At 39.4% G+C, this 20,991-nt stretch overlaps 1 protein-coding gene across 3 annotated transcripts in view; it reads left to right on the top strand.

The window, feature by feature from the left end:
- EFHC2 (EF-hand domain containing 2) overlaps nucleotides 1–20,991 on the top strand; it is a 326,643-nt gene that overhangs the window by 195,210 nt on the left and 110,442 nt on the right. For all 3 annotated transcript variants that reach the window (XM_088833699.1, XM_088833698.1, XM_055393577.2), the window contains one exon: nucleotides 9,367–9,532. In XM_088833699.1, the coding sequence (XP_088689825.1) occupies nucleotides 9,367–9,532 (166 nt within the window). The remainder of the gene's footprint in view (nucleotides 1–9,366; nucleotides 9,533–20,991) is intronic.

Raw genomic sequence — 20,991 nt, 5'->3', positions numbered from 1 at the left:
ATTAGGTCCCATTTGTTTATTTTTGCTTTCATTTCCAATATTCTGGGAGGTGGGTCTTGGAGGATCCTGCTATGATTTCTGTCAGAGAGTGTTTTGCCTACGTTCTCCTCTAGGAGTTTTATAGTTTCTGGTCTTACATTTAGCTCTCTAATCCATTTTGAGTTTATTTTGGTGTATGGTGTTAGGAAGTGTTCTAGTTTCATTCTTTTACAAGTGGTTGACCAGTTTTCTCAGCACCAGTTGTTAAAGAGACTGTTTTTTGTCCATTTTATATTCTTGCCTCCTTTGTCGAAGATAAGGTGTCCATAGGTGCGTGGATTTAAATCTGGGCTTTCTATTTTGTTCCATTGATCTATATTTCTGTCTTTATGCCAGTACCATACTGTCTTGATGACTGTGGCTTTGTAGTAGAGCCTGAAGTCTGGCAGGTTAATTCCCCCAGTTCTATTTTTCTTCTTCAAGATTGCTTTGGCTATTCGAGGTTTTTTGTATTTCCATACAAATTGTGAGATTATTTGTTCTAGTTCTGTGAAAAATATCGTTGGTAGCTTGATAGGGATTGCATTGAATGTATAAATTACTTTGGGTAGTATACTCATTTTTACAATATTTATTCTTCCAATCCACGAACACGGTATATTTCTCCATCTATTAGTGTCCTCTTTGATTACTTTCACTAGTGTTTTATAGTTTTCTATGTACAAGTCTTTTGTTTCCTTAGGTAGATATATTCCTAAGTATTTAATTATTTTCATTGCAACAGTGAATGGAATAGTTTCCTTAATTTCTCTTTCTATTTTCTCATTATTAGTGTATAGGAATGCAAGGGATTTCTGTGTGTTGATTTTACATCCTGCAACTTTACTGTATTCATTGATTAGCTCTAGTAGTTTTCTGGTAGAGTCTCTAGGGTTTTCTGTGTAGAGGATCATGTCATCAGCGAACAGTGAAAGTTTTACTTCTTCTTTTCCAATTTGTATTCCTTTTATGTCTTTTTCTGCTCTGATTGCTGTGGCCAAACCTTCCAAAACTATGTTGAATAGTAGTGGTGAGAGTGGGCACCCTTGTCTTGTTCCTGACTTTAGGGGAAATGCTTTCAGTTTTTCACCATTGAGGATAATGTTTGCTGTGGGTTTGTCATATATAGCTTTTATTATGTTCAGATATGTCCCTTCTATTCCCACTTTCTGGAGAGTTTTTATCATAAATGGATGTTGAATTTTGTCAAAGGCTTTCTCTGCATCTATTGAGATAATCATATGATTTTTATTTTTCAGTTTGTTAATGTGGTGTATTACGTTGATTGATTTGCGGATTTTGAAGAATCCTTGCATTCCTGGGATAAAGCCCACTTGGTCATGATGTATGATCTTCTTAATGTGTTGTTGGATTCTGATTGCTAGAATTTTGTTAAGGATTTTTGCATCTATGTTCATCAGTGATATTGGCCTGTAGTTTTCTTTTTTTGTGGGATCTTTACCAGGTTTTGGGATTAGGGTGATAGTGGCCTCATAGAATGAGTTTGGAAGTTTCCCTTCCTCAGCAATTTTCTGGAAGAGTTTGAGTAGAATAGGTGTTAGCTCTTCACTAAATTTTTGGTAGAATTCAGCTGTGAAGCCGTCTGGACCTGGGCTTTTGTTTGCTGGAAGCTTTCTGATTACTTCCTCTATTTCCATGCTTGTGATGGGTCTATTCAGATTTTCTATTTCTTCCTGGTTCAGTTTTGGCAAGGTGTACTTTTCTAGGAATTTGTCCATTTCTTCCAGGTTATTCATTTTATTGCCATATAATTGCTGATAGTATTCTCTAATAATCCTTTGTATTTCTGTATTGTCAGTTGTGATCTCTCCATTTTCATTTCTAATTTTATTGATTTGGTTCTTCTCCCTTTGTTTCTTGATGAGTCTGGCTAGTGGTTTGTCAATTTTATTTACCTTCTCAAAGAACCAGCTTTTGGCTTTGTTGATTTTTGCTATGGTCTCTTTTGTTTCTTCTGCATTTATCTCTGCCCTAATTTTTACGATTTCTTTCCTTCTGCTAACCCTGGGGTTCTTCATTTCTTCCTTTTCTAGTTGCTTTAGATGTAGAGTTAGGTTATTTAGTTGACTTTTTTCTTGTTTCTTGAGGTGTGCCTGTATTGCTATGAACTTCCCCCTGAGCACTGCTTTTACAGTGTCCCAGAGGTTTTGGGTTGTTGTGTTTTCATTTTCATTCTTTTCTATGCATATTTTGATTTCTCTTTTGATTTCTTCTATGATTTGTTCATTATTCAGCAGCGTGTTGTTCAGCCTCTATATGTTGGCATTTTTAATAGTTTTTCTCCCGTAATTGAGATCTAATCTTACTGCATTGTGGTCAGAAAAGATGCTTGGAATGATTTCAATTTTTTTGAATTTACCAAGGCTAGATTTATGGCCCAGGATGTGATCTATCCTGGAAAAGGTTCCGTGTGCGCTTGAGAAAAAGGTGAAATTCATTGTTTTGGGGTGAAATGTTCTATAGAGATATTAGGTCTAACTGGTCTATTGTATCATTTAAAGTTTGTGTTTCCTTGTTAATTTTCTGTTTAGTTGATCTATCCATAGATGTAAGTGGGGTATTAAAGTCTCCCACTATTAATGTGTTATTGTTAATTTCCCCTTTCATACTTGTTAGTAATTGTCTTACATATTGCGGTGCTCCTATGTTGGGTGCGTAAATATTTATAATTGTTATATCTTCTTCTTGGATTGATCCTTTGATCATTATGTAGTTTCCTTCTTTGTCTCTTTTCACAGCCTTTGTTTTAAAATCTATTTTATCTGATATGAGTATTGCTACTCCTGCCTTCTTTTGGTCTCTATTTGCATGGAATATCTTTTTCCAGCCCTTCACTTTCAGTCTGTATGTGTCCCTCGATTTGAGGTGGGTCTCTTGTAGACAACATATATGGGGGTCTTGTTTTTGTATCCATTCATCCAGCCTTTGTCTTTTGGTTGGGGCATTCAACCCATTTACGTTTAAGGTGATTATTGATAAGTATGATCCCATTGCTATTTTCTTTATTGTTTTGAGTTCGAGTTTATATACCCTTTCTGTGTTTCCTGTCTAGAGAAGATCCTTTAGTATTTGTTGGAGAGCTGGTTTGGTGATGCTGAATTCTCTCAGCTTTGGCTTGTCTGTAAAGCTTTTGATTTCTCCTTCATATTTGAATGAGATCCTTGCTGGGTACAGTAATCTGGGCTGTAGGTTATTTTCTTTCATCACTTTAAGTATGTCTTACCATTCCCTCCTGGCCTGTAGAGTTTCTGCTGAAAGATCAGCTCTTATCCTTATGGGGATACCCTTGTGTGTTATTTGTTGTTTTTCCCTTGCTGCTTTTAATATTTGTTCTTTGTGCTTGATCTTTGTTAATTTGATTAATATGTGCCTTGGGGTATTTCGCCTTGGGTTTATCCTGTTAGGGACTCTCTGTGTTTCTTGGACTTGGGTGATTATTTCCTTCCCCATTTTAGGGAAATTTTCAACTATTATCTCCTCAAGTATTCTCTCATGGTCTTTCTTTTTGTCTTCTTCTTCTGGGACTCCTATGATTCGAATGTTGGGGCGTTTAATATTGTCCCATATGTCTCTAATATTGTCCTCATTTTTTTAAATTCTTTTTTCTTTTTCCGTCTCTGTTTCATTTATTTCTACAATTCTATCTTCTAGCTCACTTATCCTGTCTTCTGCCTCCGTTATTCTACTGTTTGTGCCCTTGAGAGTGTTTCTGATCTCATCTATTGTATTATTCATTGTATATTGACTCTTTTTTATTTCCTCTAATTCCTTATTGAACATTTCTTCCATCTTCTCAATCCTTTTCTCCAGTTTATATATCTGTAACTCCATTTTGCTTTCCAGATTTTGAATCATTTTCACATTAAAATTCAAAATTCTTTATCGGGTAGGTTCCCTATATCTTTTGTTTGTGTTGGTGGGCATTTATCCTGTTCCTTTACTTGTTGGGTATTTCTCTGCCTCTTCATCTTGCTTATTTTGCTGTGTTCGGGGTGGCCTTTCCATCTTCTGACAGTTTTTGGAGTTCTATTTATTATGTAGTTACCTCGTTGTGTGTGGGTTTGGATGGGTGACTTGTCAAGGTTCTGACAGGTGCATTCTTTACCTCTGTTCCACCTGAGAAATCCACTGAAAGATTACCTTAATACAAAGGATGTGGTGAGGTCATATGATCCCTTAAATATTATGTCCAACATTCAGTTGATGTTTGTTAGCTTGATTTTGAGAATATAAAGTTTGTATTTGGGGAAATGAACATAGTGCTGGAGAGACCCAGTACATTGTTATTATTTTGATGGGTTTACAGGGAACTTTCAGAGGCAGAAGAAATCTACTAGTGTGCTCTGGATCTAGCCATCCTCAGCAGATGCATCAACTTTAAATGCCCTGTGGTCAGTTTCAGTTGAGCCCTAGTGCCTAATTTCTTCCTGCTCACTTCTTTTTCTCTCTCTAGAGACTTGTTGTATTATATTTAAAAAAGTCATTTGTGCCTTTAAAGCTCATATAATATGAGCATTATGTCTTTAAAGAGAAAATTATGCAAATGCAAAGTTATGATGCATTTTATAGTCATGCTGAGTTTTTATATTTCTCATAAGATAAGTTAAAATATCCCATTTAATAGACACCATTATTACACAACATTTCTTGAGTAACAACAGTATACTTAATGTAACTAATGACTAGAAATTATATCCATGATTCAGGGAGGAGGGGAGTGAATCAGTATCCTCTGATGATCTTTGCATTTGCTTTTCCTGACTTTTTGGTAACATTAAATTAATAGACTTAATGTTACTTTAAATGTAAATTAAGACTATTAATGTTACTTAGATGCAGTTTCTTTGGACATTTAAATTTTTTTTAATAACTCATCTGGCTCTAAAAATTCATAAGACTAACCACATTTTATACATTATATTTTGGTATTCTTGAAGCCCAAACCAGGACAGAGTCCTGGCAATAATTGTGGTCACATTTCCTTCCTTGCCAATAATCGTGGTCAGTAGAAACCTGGTGTCACCACTCTGCAGCGCCATAGGAAGAAGCTGACAACTGCCAATGACACAGCTAGGGACCTCCCTAAGAGGAAGCCAGGGGGAGATTTCTAATGCAGTATACAGCCTGGGTGCCTCAGTACCTTCTCTTACCTATTGCCACCCCCAACATATTTGGGGGAAGAAAAAATGGCAGACGGACTAAGAGGTGAAGTTGGCCACAGTCCCAAGAAAGGCACATGAGAAAGCTTTCTATTATGTAGAAGCAGAGGGCTTGACAGAATCCCAAGAGATATATATGTAAAACCCCTGTGTTAAAGCCCATCTGGACTCCTAAAAAGATGAGATTCTTTTGTGCGTTTCAGGGTTCTAAAGAGAAGGCAACTTCCTCCACTAAACAGTCCAGTGTGACTCCCCCACTGGGCAACTTGGCCATCCTGCTGGCCCTGGCTAGCCTGCCGGGCAAGAGCATGTCACTCCCTCCTTACTTCGTGTGCATGAACACGGACTAGCAGATGGAGGCCTGTCGGACTTTCCTGTAGCATGAAGGTTGGAAGAGGCTCCAGGGGCTCTAGCAGGTGTTTCTTTCACTGAAGGGACATGGATTTGAATGTAAACTGTTCTTACCTAGAATTCCTGCCTTGGGTTATTATTTTTTTGTCCATAAGAGGACTTTGTTACAATCAATTCTTAGCGGTTGGGACAGCCAAACTAGTGTGTGTGTGTGTGTGTGTGTGTGTGTGTGTGTGTGTGTGTGTACGCGTGCGCACTTAGTAGCTCAGTCGTGTCTGACTCTTGCGACCCCATATAGACTGTAGCCTGCCAGATTCCTCTGTCCGTGGGATTCTCCAGGCAAGAACACTGGAGTGGGTAGTCATTCCCTTTTCCAGGGGATCTTCCTGACCCAGGGATCAAACTTGGGTCTCCTGCATTGCAGGCAGGTTCTTTACTATCTGAGTCACCAGGGAAGCCATTAAGGATAAGCAAAAAACTTAAATCATATTTAATTTTGTGGAGTCATTTATAGCCATCTCTGAACACCTGGTGTTAGAAACAGCAGAGCATCTAAGATGAGTCTAATGATCATTTGAACAAATGAGCCATCCCAAAATGCAGCAGCAGAGGTAGAATTTGCTTCTAGTCTCACCACATGGCCTTGATGGACCTAACAATTTTGCTTTTTTTTTTAAAGCCTCTTCTATGCAGTGAAGACGGTTGAGAATTAGATGATTTCTAATGGTTTTCTAGCTAGAGCTAGAAAATTATGTGATTATTTGACCCCAAAGTGACCATCCCACTGAAATCATTTGACGTGCTTATGGGGTACAAGCAGAGGTGGATTCAACCTCAAAAATAATGAAGCTTAAGCTTTAGGGTTCTTTTCTTTGCAGGGGCCCCATTCCAAGGCACTGGGCCTAATTTTATCTTAATTATTTGACATTTTTCATCTTACAGAGGTTCTCCCAAATAATAAGCTTCAGGCCTCCCAAAACCTGGGTCCAAATCTGGGTTACTAGCAAATCAGAGATGAATGTCGAGGTAATTGAAGGCTTTTCTCAGAATCATTTACAAATGAGATGAAGAATAGTAAACCACTGTGAAAGAGCATTAAGATACATTCTTTAAAAAAGAGTCTGTCCCCTCTGTGTAAATTTGTTGGAATAAAGTCAATTGTGAATGGGCAGTCAATATATATGTTTTTACAAGTCTCTTGGAATTAGAAGCATCAGACTATTTGAAAGGCAGATGTGTTTTGGGATATTAGAATGTCAGTTTAAGAAGATATTTGGGACCTGTGGCTGATTCATGTTGATGTATGGCAGAAACCTGCACAATATTGTAAAGCAATTATCTTGCAAAAAAAATTTTTTTTAAAAAGAAGATATTTGGGAAGATGCTTTGTAAAAAAAAAATGTATACTTTTTCATCAAATACTTTTTAACACCTGAAACATGCAGGATGGTGGAACAATGGAAAACCAAAGACAGAAACTTCAGTTCAGTTCAGGTCAGTCGCTCAGTCGTGTCCGACTCTTTGTGACCCCATGAATCACAGCACGCCAGGCCTCCCTGTCCATCACCAACTCCCGGAGTTCACTCAAACTCATGTCCATCGAACCGGTGATGCCATCCAGCCATCTCATTCTCTGTGGTCCCCGTCTCTTCCCACCCCCAGTCCCTCCTAACATTAGACTCTTTTCCAGTGAGTCAACTCGTCGCATGAGGTGGCCAAAGTATTGGAGTTTCAGCGTTAGCATCAGTCCTTATCCAGGCACAATTCCAAACTTTTGTGAATATACACAATTAACCCATAAAAAATGGATTCTTGAGTCACAGTATCCAGAAAGACTGTATTGTTGAAAAAGTCAAATATGGTGGAGTGGAACAGTTCTCGGCATTTATACACTAGATGGCACTGTGGGTGCAGAGGAAAGCTCTAAATTGATTCTTTTGTTACTTAAATCTGTTGCAAAAATTATGTAGTTGAGAAAACAACAGTGTTATAAAACCTGTAATTTTGGGGGGAGATGTAGAATGCATTCTTAATTTGAGATTCAGTGCGTGTCCTCTTTTTGTTAGGCTGTTTAGATTATTATATAGAGTTGGAGACATATGTCCCCTGTTGGAAGAAACCAGTCATGCCTGAATTTTCTAATAATCACGTACAGTTCTTCCTGGCATCCCCTATGGTCCTTTTCCTAAAAATGAAGGTACCAGTTAGTGGTGTGTTTCATGTTACAATTAGGAATGATAGGGTCTGCTGTAATTCTGACGAATTCCAATATTTAAACTTGCCTCTATATTACCAAGGCTTCTCTTTAATTGCCACAAAAATAGCAATAGGAGAGGCTCACCAGTCACTTCCATACCCGCAGTTTGGCCGCCTCCTTTCACTAAGTCAGTGAGAAATATCTGATGGCATTCTCTTTGCTAGTATGTCTTCTGTGAGCAGTTTCTGTCAGGGTGAAACAATACTCTTTTGGGGATTATGCCTGAGGAGGTTCCACACAAAGGCTGTTAGGAAGTCTAAGGAAATGTGAAAGTTGAAAATGTTTTCAAATCAGAGTTAGAAACAGCCCCTTAGCCTTTTGATCAATCAGTACAAAAAAAAAAAAACAACTATCCCTCCATGTTAAGAGGTAGGCTGCCTTGGATGATACTTTGGTGCACATTTTCAATTAGAGAGGTATGTGCTAAATCTGTTCTCTTCCTTCTGTTAGAATTTTAGTAATGGAAAAGGAAATCTTCGCTTATGTGAGACTCCTTTCAGGCTCTAATGAAAACACCTATGGGATGGTCAACTTTGGGGAAGAGGTATAAAAGAGATTCCATGGGTTGTTTGGTTGCTTTGCTTTCTTTTGCTTTAAGAAAGATCCAGACATCATCTTTACCATTTGTGGTATGACAAACACTGCTGATTGGGATCTATTGAGTCAATGTGTCATCTACTTCAGAGGGCACACTTGCCTCTCAGAGGTGGTACAGCCTCACAAATGAGTACCTAACAGCTCCCAGGCTGTTACAAATATGTCTCCACATGTTTCTACATCTCTCCTTCCTCACAGATGATAAATGAATTAAGAAGGTCAACCGTATTTACCACTTACCACTCCCTTTGTCTGTGGTGGTTTTAAAAGCTGTGTTAGTTTGATTTGGGTTTTATTTATTTTTGCAGTATCACATTTCAGTACAATTGCAGTCTTTTCTTGGGCAGTAATAGAGGCAACCTGGAGGGTTTTGTTGGTGAGAAGAAATGTTGTTTTTGTTTTTGATCTAGGTAGTGAAGTATCATGGCCTGGAGCTGAGTTAGAGGAAAGGGAGAGGGCTTAAAATGTGGGCTCAGGAGGAGGAGACATCAGTTGGGGAAGGTAAAGGCGAAACAGCTGGGAGTCAGTCCTATTTGGAAAGGAATTTAATTAGTGAGTGTTGACTAAAGATAGGAGAGGGCTACATTACAGGTTAAAATATGGAATGGGTAGCATAAAGTTTCAAGCTTGAATTTTCATATCATTGGGAAAATCAAGGAAGAACAAAAAATATTCTGAAATGGGGATGTGATGACAAAAGATAAATGTTTACTTATTCGACACACTCTCTCTCTCTTTTTTCTTTCTTTTGAACCAGTGGCGATTATTGAGTGAGTTCTGTGGTTTTTGTAAACATGATTGAAACCTACCCTCCCAGGATTTTGCTGTGTTTTGTTTGAAAGAGTTTAAAATAGTCTACAAAGATCTCCATGTTCATCTTGAAAACATAACAAACCTTTCAAAACAGCCATAATCAGGGCAAAAAAAAATATTGATGTTTCATCTGCCTTTGTTTTGTTATAGAGAACTTTACCTCGATTCCGTGCAAGGCCCCACCTCCTCCAAAAATAGAAAGGAAATTTCCACCTTACACCGGCTTTGGTTCTGAAGAGGATTCTCTTCGCTCCTGCATAGGCCTTATGCCCACACCTCCTCAGAGGAACTTCAAAAAGTTCATGGACTTTGACAGGTGCTTGAGGGAACTGTTGTTTTAATCTGATTTTTCCCAAATGTATTTGGGGTTTGTAATATTGTCCTCATGACAAAACAGATGACACTTCATTTATCTGATTTCAAGTTCAGGGACATGTTATTATAACTTTAATGAAGATGATTAATATGTAAGTATTAACAGATTCTTATATCAGTGGCTATTTTATTTACTTTTTTCCCCAGGTATTTTGAGAAATAATTGACATAAAACATTGTGTAAGTTTAAGTATGCAACATAATGATTAGATATATGTATGTATTGTAAAATGATCACCACAGTAAGATTAGTTCACATCCACTACCTCACAGTTCGAATTCTTTTTTCTTGTGATGAGAATTTTTAAGCTCTACTCTCTTAGAAACTTTCAAATATACGTTATTGTTTACTGTCGTCATCATGATGTATGTTATGTCCCCAGAACTTATTTATTTTATAGTAGAAAGTTAGTTCCTTTTGATCACCTTCACCCAATTATCCCATCCACTCCCCACCCCCCTGCCTCTGGCAGTACCAGTCTGATCCCTGTTTCTATGAGTTTGTTTTTTTTTAGATTCTACATATATGTGAGATCATGTAGTATTTGTCTTTCTATTGAATTATTTTACTTAGCATAATGCCCTCAAGGTCCATCCATGCTATTGCAAATGGCAGGATTTCCTTCTTTTGATGATTGAATAATATTCTACTGTGTGTTTGCGTGTGCGTGCACATGCGTGCGTGCATATGCACTGTGTCCTCAGTTTTGCCTGACTCTTTGCGACCCCATGCACTATAGCACTCCAGTCTTCTCTGTCCATGGAATTTCCCAGGCAAGAACTAGAGTCGGTTGCCATTTCTGATTCCAGGGGATTTTCCTGACCCAGGGATCGAACTCGTGTCTCTTACATCTCCTGTATTGGCAGGCAGATTCTTTGCCACCGTGCCACCTGGGAAGCCCCATATATTTTTTTACACTTTATCCATACACCTGTTAGTGGACACTTGTGTTGTTTCCCTGTGTTAGCTATTGCAAATAATACTGCATTGAACATGGGGGTGCAGATATCTTTTGGGGACAGTGATTTTGTTTCCTTTGTGTATATATATATATATCCAAAAGTAGAATTACTGTGTCATATGGTAGTTCTGTTTTTAATATTTTGAGGTGCCTCCGTGCTACTGTTTTCCACAGTAGCTGCACCAATTTACATTCCCATCAACAGTGCCCAGGGGTTCTCTGTTCCCCACATCTTCACACTGAATGGTTATTTTAATGTGTCTTCTGGAAGCCCCTAAAGCCGTATTATCCCTAATCTATATTGCCTTTCCATGTATATGTGTGTGTGTATACATATACATATATATATGTTTTTCCATATGTATGTATCTCCTCAACATGATCCCTAGGAATGGTGTAGAGTAAGGGTCATCAGACTTTTTCTTAAAAGGTAAGATACAAATATTTTCTGCTTTGCGGACCATACAGCCTCTGTCACAATTGCATAGCTCTGTCACTGTAGCATGAAAACAGCAATAGACAATCCATAAACAAATGTGTGACTGCATTCCAATAAAACTGTTTATGGACACTGAGAACCCTGTGAACAGTATGAAAAGGCAAAAAGATAGGACACTGAAAGATGAACTCCCCAGGTCGGTAGGTGCCCAGTATGCTACTGGAGATCAGTGGAGAAATAACTCCAAAAGAATGAAGGGATGGAGCCAAAGCAAAAACAACAACCAGTTGTGAATGGGACTGGTGATGGAAGCAGGGTTAGCTGCTGTAAAGAGCAATATTGCATAGGAACCTGGAATTTTAGGTCCATGAATCAAGGGAAATTGGAAGTGATCAAACAGGAGATGGCAAGAGTGAACATCGACATTCTAGGAATCAGCAAACTGAGATGGACTGGAATGGGTGAATTTAACTCAGATGACCATTATATCTACTACTGTGGGCAGGAATCCCTTAGAAGAAATGGAGTAGCCATCATGGTCAACAGAAGAGTCCAAAATGCAGTACTTGGATGCAGTCTCAGAAACGACAGAATGAGCTCTGTTCATTTCCAAGGCAAAACATTCAATATCACAGTAATCCAGGTCTGTGCCCTGACCAGTAATGCTGAAGAAACTGAAGTTGAACAGTTCTATGAAGACCTTCTAGAACTAACACCCAAAAAAGATATCCTTTTCATTATAGTAGACTGCAATGCAAAAGTAGGAAGTCAAGAAATACCTGGAGTAAGTAAAGAGGCAAATTTGGCCTAGGAGTACAGAATGAAGCAGGGCAAAGACTAATAGAGTTTTGTCAAGAGAACGCACTGGTCATAGCAAACACCCTCTTCCAACAACACAAGAGAAGACTCTACACATGGACATCACCAGATGGTCAACACTGAATTCAGATTGATTATATTCTTTGCAGCCAAAGATGGAGAATCTCTATCCAGTCAGCAAAAAAAAGACCGGGAGCTGACTCTGGCTTGGATCATGAACTTCTTATTGCCAAATTCAGACTTAAATTGAAGAAAGTGGGGAAAACCACTAGACCATTCAGGTATGACCTAAATCAAATCCCTTATGACTATACAGTGGAAGTAAGAAATAGATTTAAGGGACTAGATCTGATACACAGAGTGCCTGATGAACTCTGGATGGAGGTACATGACATTGTACAGGAGACAGGAATCAGGACCATCCCCAAGAAAAAGAAATGCAAAAAAGCAGAATGGCTGTCTGTGGAGGCCTTACAAATATCGGAGAAAAGGGAAGTGAAAAGCAAAGGATAAAAGGAAAGATAAACCCATGCAGAGTTCCAAAGAATAGCACGGAGAGATAAGAAAGCCTTCCTCAGCGATGAGTGCAAAGAAATAGAGGAAAACAATAGAATGGGAAAGACTGGAGATCTCTTCAATAAAATTAGAGATACCAAGGGAACATTTCCTGCAAAGATGGGCACAATAAAGGACAGAAATGGTATGGACCTAACAGAAGCAGAAGACATTAGGAAGAGGTGGCGAGAATACACAGAAGAACTGTACAAAAAAGATCTTCACGACCAAGATAATCATGATCGTGTCATCACTCACCTAGAGCCAGACATCTTGGAATGCGAAGTCAAGTGGGCCTTAGGAAGCATCATTAAGAACAAAGCTAGTGGAGGTGATGGAATTCCAATCGAGCTATTTCAAATCCTGAAAGATGATGCTGTGAAAGTGCTGCACTCAATATGTCAGCAAATTTGGAAATCTCAATAGTGGCCACAGGACTGGAAAAGGTCAGTTTTCATTCCAATCCCAAAGAGAGGCAATGCCAAAAAATGCTCAAACTACCTCACAATTGTACTCGTCTCACATGCTAGTAAAGTAATGTTTAAAATTCTCCAAGCCAGGCTTCAGCAATACGTGAACCGTGAACTTCCAGATGTTCAAGCTGGTTTTAGAAAAGGCAGAGGAACCACAGATCAAATTGCCAACATCTGCTGGATCATGGAGAAAGCAAGAGAGTTCCAGAAGAACATCTATTTCTGCTTCATTGACTATGCCAAAGCCTTTGACTGTGTGGATCACAACCAACTGTGGAACATTCTGAAAGAGATGGGAATACCAGACCACCTGACCTGCCTCTTGAGAAACCTGTATGCAGGTCAGGAAGCAACAGTTAGAACTGGACATGGAACAACAGACTGGTTCCAAATAGGAAAAGGAGTACGTCAGGTTGTATATTGTCACCCTGCTTATTGAACTTATATGCAGAGTACATCATGAGGAACGCTGGGGTGGAAGAAGCACAAGCTGGAATCAAGATTGCTGGGAGAAATATCAATAACCTCAGAGCAGATGACACCACCCTTACGGCAGAAAGTGAAGAGGAACTCAAAGGCCTCTTGATGAAAGTGAAAGAGGAGAGTGAAAAGTTTGGCTTGAAGCTCAACATTCAGAAAACTAAGATCATGGCATCTGGTCCCATCACTTCATGGGAAATAGATGGGGCAACAGTGGAAACCGTGTCAGACTTTATTTTTCTGGGCTCCAAAAACACTGCAGATGCTGATTGCAGCCATGAAATTAAAAGATGCTTAGTCTTTGGAAGGAAAGTTATGACCAACCTAGACAGCATATTAAAAAGCAGAGACATTATTTTGCCAACCAAGGTCCGTCTAGTCAAGGCTATGGTTTTTCCAGTGTTCATGTATGGATGTGAGTTGGACTATCTAGAAAACTGAGCACCAAAGAATTGATGCTTTTGAACTGTGGTATTGGAGAAGACTCTTGAGGGTCCTTTGAACTGCAAGGAGATCCAACCAGTCCATTCTAGAGGAGATCAGTCCTGGGTGTACATTGGAAGGACTGATGTTGAAGTTGAAACCCCAATACTTTGGCCACCTGATGCGAAGAGCTGACTAATTTTAAAAGACCCTGATGCTGGGAAAGATTGAGGGCAGGAGGAGAAGGGGACAACAGAGGTTGAGATGGTTGGATGGCATCACCAACTCAATGGACATGGGTTTGAGTGAACTCCGGGAGTTGGTGATGGACAGGGAGACCTGGTGTGCTGTGGTTCATGGGGTTGCAAGGAGTAGGACATGACTGAGTGACTGAATTGAACTGAACTGATGGACACTGACATTTGAATATCATATAGTTTTAACATATCACAAAGTGTTATTCTTTTGAGTGTTTTCAACCATTTAAAAATGTAAAATACATTCTTAGCTCACAGGCCATATAGAAACAGTTGACTGGCTGTATTTGGCCCTTATGCTGTAGTGGCTTCCGTGCTTTACAGTTGTTTTGTATAATGTTAACTGATTTTAATTTAAGAAGCTTGGTTGAGTTCAGTAACCACAGGTTGGTCATGTGGTGGAATATGATTTCAAAAGAAGGACTTTCAGAAGTGTTCCTAATATATGTGAGGAAAAATCTGCCCCTGAGTCATATGTATAGATGTGGTACTGCTCATGGCTACTTTTTGCTTCTGTAGGAAATGGAGCCCTGGAGAAAGAAGTTGTGGTAGGAAGAGGAAGAGGGGTGGGAAAATGTTGCAGAGACTTGAATAGGATGCAGACTAAACACTGAAGTCCTACATGAGGGGAATAATGGATCAGGAGAACCTGTGGAGAAAAAAGATAAAGAGAACATGGAGTAAGAGCAGGAGAAGAAAAACAACAAGGCATCACCCTGAATTTGATCAAATTCAATGGCATGAGTTGCCATTGTAGAATATTTTGAGGTGGAGAGAACAGTTTTGGTATCACGGTAAACATGGTAAAAATGCATTAAGAATTGTGTAGAGTGTCTGAAAGGCTGCCTTTGCCTTGACATGACATCCTTTTTCTTTTAAGAAGTAATCTTTTATTTGTAAGGACCTGGGAGTTTTGTTTTTAGGTTTCAGAGTTGATACTGCTCAAAGTGTGGTCCCCACAGTTTGTGTTCTCTGTCTCACCCCAGACCTACTGAGGCCCAGTCTCTGGGGGTGGGGCCTGGCTCTGTGTTTTAACAAGACATTCAGGGGTTTCTGGTGATGGGCACCAGGGTTTGAGAACCACTAATTTTGGATCACTTAAGAGGAACACCAACTCATACTCCATCCTCCCTTAAAGATAGCAGTGTTTATGGTGAAGTTCCAGGGCAGGACTTTTGATGGATTGTTGTTGTTTACTCGCTAAGTTATGTCTGACTCTTTGTGATCCCACAAACTGCAGCATGCCAGGCTCCCCTGCTTTTCACTGTCTCCTGGAGGTTGTTCAAATTAATGTCCATTGAGTTGGTGATGCTGTCTAACCATCTCATCCCCTGCCGTCCCCTTCTCTGTCGTCCCCTTCTCCTCCTGCCCTCAATCTTTCCCAGCCTCAGGGTCTTTTCCAATGAGTCAGCTCTTTGCATTAGGTGGACAAAGTATTGGAGCTTCAGCTTCAGCATCAGTCTTTCCAATGAATGTTCAGGTTTGATTTCCTTTAGGATTGACTGGTTTGATCTCCTTGCAGTCCAAGGGACTCTCAAGAGTCTTCTCCAGCACCACAATTTGAAAGCGTCAGTTCTTCAATCCTCAGCCTTCTTTATGGTCCCAGTTCTCATATCTGTACATGACTACTGGAAAAACCATAGCTTTGATGGATACTTTTCACTAACTGCTGTTTTTAAGGGCAACCACCCGAAGGAGGTGGGCAGGAAGAATATCCCTATTGTAAAAGGAGAGGGAATTTTTCTTGTAAGTAAACAGGATGAAACACGATCCAGGGTGTTGCTTCTGGAATCCAGTGGGAACAGTGTTCCTTGTGGGTAGTTGCCTTAGTCTCTCTTTCTGTCTGCACTGTGTCAACTTGCCGGCAGAGCACTGACTATAAACAGCATTCCATGTTCTTGTCATGCTGTTGTGGCTGGAGAACGGTGGTCCAGGCATGAATAGCTCTGATTTCTTTTCTTTCTGTCCATTGTTCATTCTGTGCCAGGAATACGCTTCTTCTCTCAAGCTCCTCCCACACAGTGACCCTGTTTCCATAGAAACTGGCACATTCAGCTGGAGACTTACACATGAGTTTCAATAACCCAAGGTTTTCAAACCATGAGAACGTGAGGAAGATGATCTGACAAAGCATACAAAGAAAAGTTTCTTACTGCAAATAAATAAACTGTGAATTGAGACATGCAACACACATGACATATATTGATGATATATATTGCTATTAAAATTGTACTTGTGGTCATTGTTGTATGAGGTTAACAGTCATCTCCAGTGAGTCACTGGAGAGAGATAGTTTCAGATCAAAGCATATGAGGTTTTTTTTTGATGGAATGAAGACTTTTATTGTCTGGGTAAAAATTCACTGTGGTGCCTGCTGGGTAGATTGTCCAGTCTGACTTGGGAGAACCAGAAAAATATCTTTCTCATTGCACCTGGCTGAATTAGTTATTTTGTTCTCTGTGTGCTCACAGTACTCTGCTGATCATACTTCTAATAATAATATTACTAGTAAAAAGTAGTTTGTGGTTACAGTGTGCTGACTACAATACTTGATCTCATTTAATCCTCGAAACAACCTCATAAAGTAGATAATAGTATTGTACCCATTCTTCACATGAAGAAACTGAGGCTCAGAGAGTCTATTCAATTTATCCAATCTCACACAGCTAATTTTTAGTTGAGGTAGGATTTGAACCCAGGGAAATCAACTCCTGGAGTTCATCTTTCTTGCCCCAGAATCTGTACATATAGTGTGTGGCAGTTACTTGTTTATATATAGACCCAGAGCTCCTTGAGGGCAGGGACTGACTTTATTGCTTCTCTTGGAGTTAGAACAGTGCTGGCTGTGTACTTGGGATTCAGTAAATATTTTGTCCATAAGAGAAGAGGAATGATAAATAAGTGAGTAAATAGAATGAACATTCATCCTTTTAGTTCTTAGTGATGGGTAGAAGAGATGGATGGCTTCCTACCAGAAAGGCTGTTATTCCAGACTTTTGCTATTCATAATCATACAGCATCTAAAGATTCACAATTTATTCTTAATCTGACTGGTTTCAGATATTGTCCATCTGTTGTCTCCATCAGTCATTTATTTTCCTCTTTAAAAAAGCTTTTCCCATCAGTAATAATAAGCCTTCATGTCTCTTCTAACCATAAGACTATAGCTATAGCTATCTTTAAGGTTTTTATTATGTATGTAGCCCTGGGTGAGCCAATCATTTACCCTCAGTGTGCCAGACGCTGATATTGGGGCTTGGGATCAAAACAGACACAGAGCCCTGCCCTCATAGAATTTACATTTTAGCTAGGAGAGGTAGATGATAAACAATAAAGATACTACATAAGTACATTCCCTAGTGTATGGAAGGTATTAAAGTGCCACAAAAAAATTAAGGTAGCTATGAAGAGAATAAATGGGAACTTGGAATGTAGGACTTGAGGAGCAACCTGGGTTTCAGTTCTTAAAATAGTTTAAATTGGAGGTTAATTGCTTTACAATATTGTGTTGGCTTCTGCCATACAACAAAGTGAATCAACCACAAGTATACATATGTCCTCTTGCTCCAGAACATGCCCCCCACCCCTTCAGGTTGTCACAAAGCACCAGGTGTTTTGTGAAAACCTGTGTTATACAGAAGCTTCCCACTGTCTATCTGTTTTACACACAGTAGTGTGTATATATATCAGTGCTACTCTCTGAATTGGTGCCACCCTCTCCTTCCGCTATGTCCAAAGTCTGTTCTCTGTGTCTGTGTCTCTATTCCTGCTCTGAAAATATGTTCATCAGTACCATTTTTCTAGATTCCATATATATGCATTAATGTACAAAATTTTTCTCTTTCTGACCTTACTCTGTATAACAGGCTCTAGGTTTATTCACCTCATTAGAACTGACTCAAATGTGTTCCTTTTTATGGCTGAGTAATATTCCATTGTATTAATATATATGTACCACAACTTCTTTACCCATTCATCTGCCAGTGGACATCTACCAGAAAAACAAAACAACCCAATCAAAAAGTGGGAGGAAGATTTAAGCAGACATTTCTCCAAAGAAGATATACAGATGGCCAACAAACACATGAAAAGATGCTCAACATCACTCATTATTAGAGAAATGCAAATGAAAATTACAGTGAGGTATCACCTCACACCAGTCAGGATGGCCATCATCAAAAAATCTACAAACAGTAAATGCTGGTTTCAATTTTAAACAGTGTGGTTTGGATAGACCTTACTGAGGAGAGGAAACATGTACTGGGCAGAAGGAACAGTCAGTGTAAAGATGCTGAGCAAGGAGCAGGCTTGGGATGTGCAAAGAATAGGCAGGAGGCTGACAAGGATAGAAAAGATGAGTAACAGGCAGAGTAGACAGATTAAGAGAAGTAATGGGCGATCAGATCACATAGGGCCTTGCAAACTGTTGTAAGGATTCTTTTGACTTCAGGTGATAAGGGGACTCATTGGGAGATTTGAACAGAGAAGTGACTTGATCTAATTTATGTATTAAAAGAATGACTCCAGATGCAGTGTTGAGCGTAGACTGTAGAAGGGTAATGGTGAAAGTAAAGACCAGTTAAAACATGACTGTAGTAGTCCCACGAGAAAAGTTATGATGGCTCCATCAGGGTGAGTGCCATGAAAATGATGAGAAATAGCAGATTCTGGAAATATTTTTGAAGGTTGAACCAGTAGAGTTTCCTGGCAGATTGGATACAACAGAAGATAAAAATGACTCCCAAGATTTCTCCAACTGGAAAGATGGAGTTGCTATCTACTGAGATGAGAAAGACTGTAGTTAGAGTAGGTTTGTGTCAAGAGCAGAAGTTCAGTTTGGAACAAGTTAAGTTTGAGGTGTCAGATATCAAGTAGAGATGTTGAGGTGGCAGTTGGATATATGAGTCTGGGGTTTGGGAGAGAGGTCTGAGCTAGAGACAGAACTTTGAAAGTCATCAGCGTGTAGATAGTATTTAAAACATGAGACTAGAAGGGATCACTGAAAGAGTGAATATACACAGAGAAGTGGATGACTAAGTTATTCCTTGTTATCCCTGGGACACCCCAAATTAAGAGATTGAGGAAAAGAAGAGGAACTATTGAAGGATACTGAAAAGAAGCAAGCAAGGAGATAGGAGCAAAACCAAGAGAATATAGGATCTTGGACGCCAAGTGAAGCAAGAGTGTCATGGAAAAAGGAATGATCATTTATACCAACTGCTGCTGATTGGTCAAGTGAGACACAAAAATGGACCATTGGAATTAGCATTGTGGAGATCACTGTTGACTTTGACAAGGGTTGTTTAGGTAGAACAAACCTAATGGAAGTGGATTTAAGAGAATGGGAGAAGAATTCAAGACAATGATTATAGGTAACTCTTGGCTGTGTGGAGAAAAGGTTAAGACATAGCTGTTGGACTTAGGAATTTATCATTTGTTTTGAGACAGTGGGAACCAACACATTAAAAAAAAAACAGTCAAGGTTACAAGTCTATACAATGCTAAATTGGGTGTCAAAGATAATATTTGTTACAGGAGGCATGAGTAGCTGATCAGCTGGGTAGGCAGCCATGGTCACGGAGAGCTCTACTGATTGAGGCCCAAATGGATGGGCAGGATTCTGGACAGGCATAAGAAAGGATGAGAGTGTATCCTGGGGGAGGGGATGACACAAAGCGAAGGGCTGGATGTAGAAACAAGCTCAGTGTGGGGCGCTAAGTGAAGTGACTATGTGATTTGAGTAGACAGTGTGTTATAGGCAGTCATGACAAATAGGTAGGGGTGTGTGTGTGTGTGTGTGTGTCTGAACCAGACCATTAATGGCCAAGAAAGCCGGACTGAGCAGTCTAGGTGGTATGATTGGAAGCAGGGAAAATGCTAAATTTTTTCTGAGTGCTGGGTGTATTGTGATAAAAAGAGTGTTTAGAGAACTTTGATAATTAGCTTATTAGTCAAAGAAATATCTGAAGATAACCTGCAAGTGTTTTTCAAAGCATACTCTGGGGACGATTTCATCAGAATCTTTTGGGGAGCTTATTAAAAATGTAGGTTTCTGGAGCTGCAAGTGAACTACTGAATCCATATCTCTAGGAGTGGGACTCTGGATTCTGTATATTTAACAAGCTCCCCGTGTGACTTTCACACATGACAACGTTTGTGAATGATCTTGCTTGAGTAGACTGTAGTGTTCAGTCCAGTCTCTCAGTCATGTCCGACTCTTTGCAACCTCATGGACTGCAGCAGGCATACAGATTATAATGTAGATAAAGATTTTGCTTGAGTAGATTGTATTCCTGGTTGTAAGCTGTCTAAAACACTATAATTACATTTAAAAAGGCATATTAAACATGAAAAATCCATACTTAATATCCACACTTGTAAATTTATATAAGTTTTAAGAAGCTAAATTTGCAATTGTGTTCATTTGGCCTGACTTTAGACCTCATTCAATTGTTTCAAGGATATTTCAGACATCTGTAAAAGTATGGGTCTTTCATGAGAGGGGGGTTACCAAATCTGTTTATTACTTTTAAATCCAATTATGTACCAGAGAAGATGGTTGAGAAGGTATAGCTGTCCCTTCCCTGTGCTGTATGTGGTCTGTCTGAAGCCTGGGAAACTAGGGACTAAGAAAACAGCTATGGAGATCTGGCTGTTTTGCCAAGGCTGCCCTGGGGCTAGCCTCCAAATTGCTACTTTCCATCTCACTTGAGGCCTCAAGCTGGGAATCATGGAGCCATGCTTTTTCAATCCTGCCTCCTTGAACAGAGAAAAACACCTTCTGCCTCTGCAAATCAGAAATAATTTTTTTTGGTCTGTTTCTTTATAAATCACTGTGACTGCAAGGAAAGAATGACTTTTGACATTGGAGACTGAAAGTGAGGACCTCTCTTGTGACAGGGAAGGGATGAAGTACATGGTTTATTTTACTCTGTTCCTCCTTGGGGTATTGATTTAATTATCAGAGCCTTCCAAAAGAGTTTAGTGTTTGT

This window comes from Moschus berezovskii, chromosome X (assembly GCF_049115385.1).
Source record: "Moschus berezovskii isolate FMDL1 chromosome X, NW_MosBer_1.0, whole genome shotgun sequence".
NCBI classification, from domain to species: Eukaryota; Metazoa; Chordata; class Mammalia; order Artiodactyla; family Moschidae; genus Moschus; species Moschus berezovskii.
The sequence above is the reverse complement of the archived record's forward strand: the minus strand, read 5'-3'. Positions and strand labels throughout refer to the sequence as shown.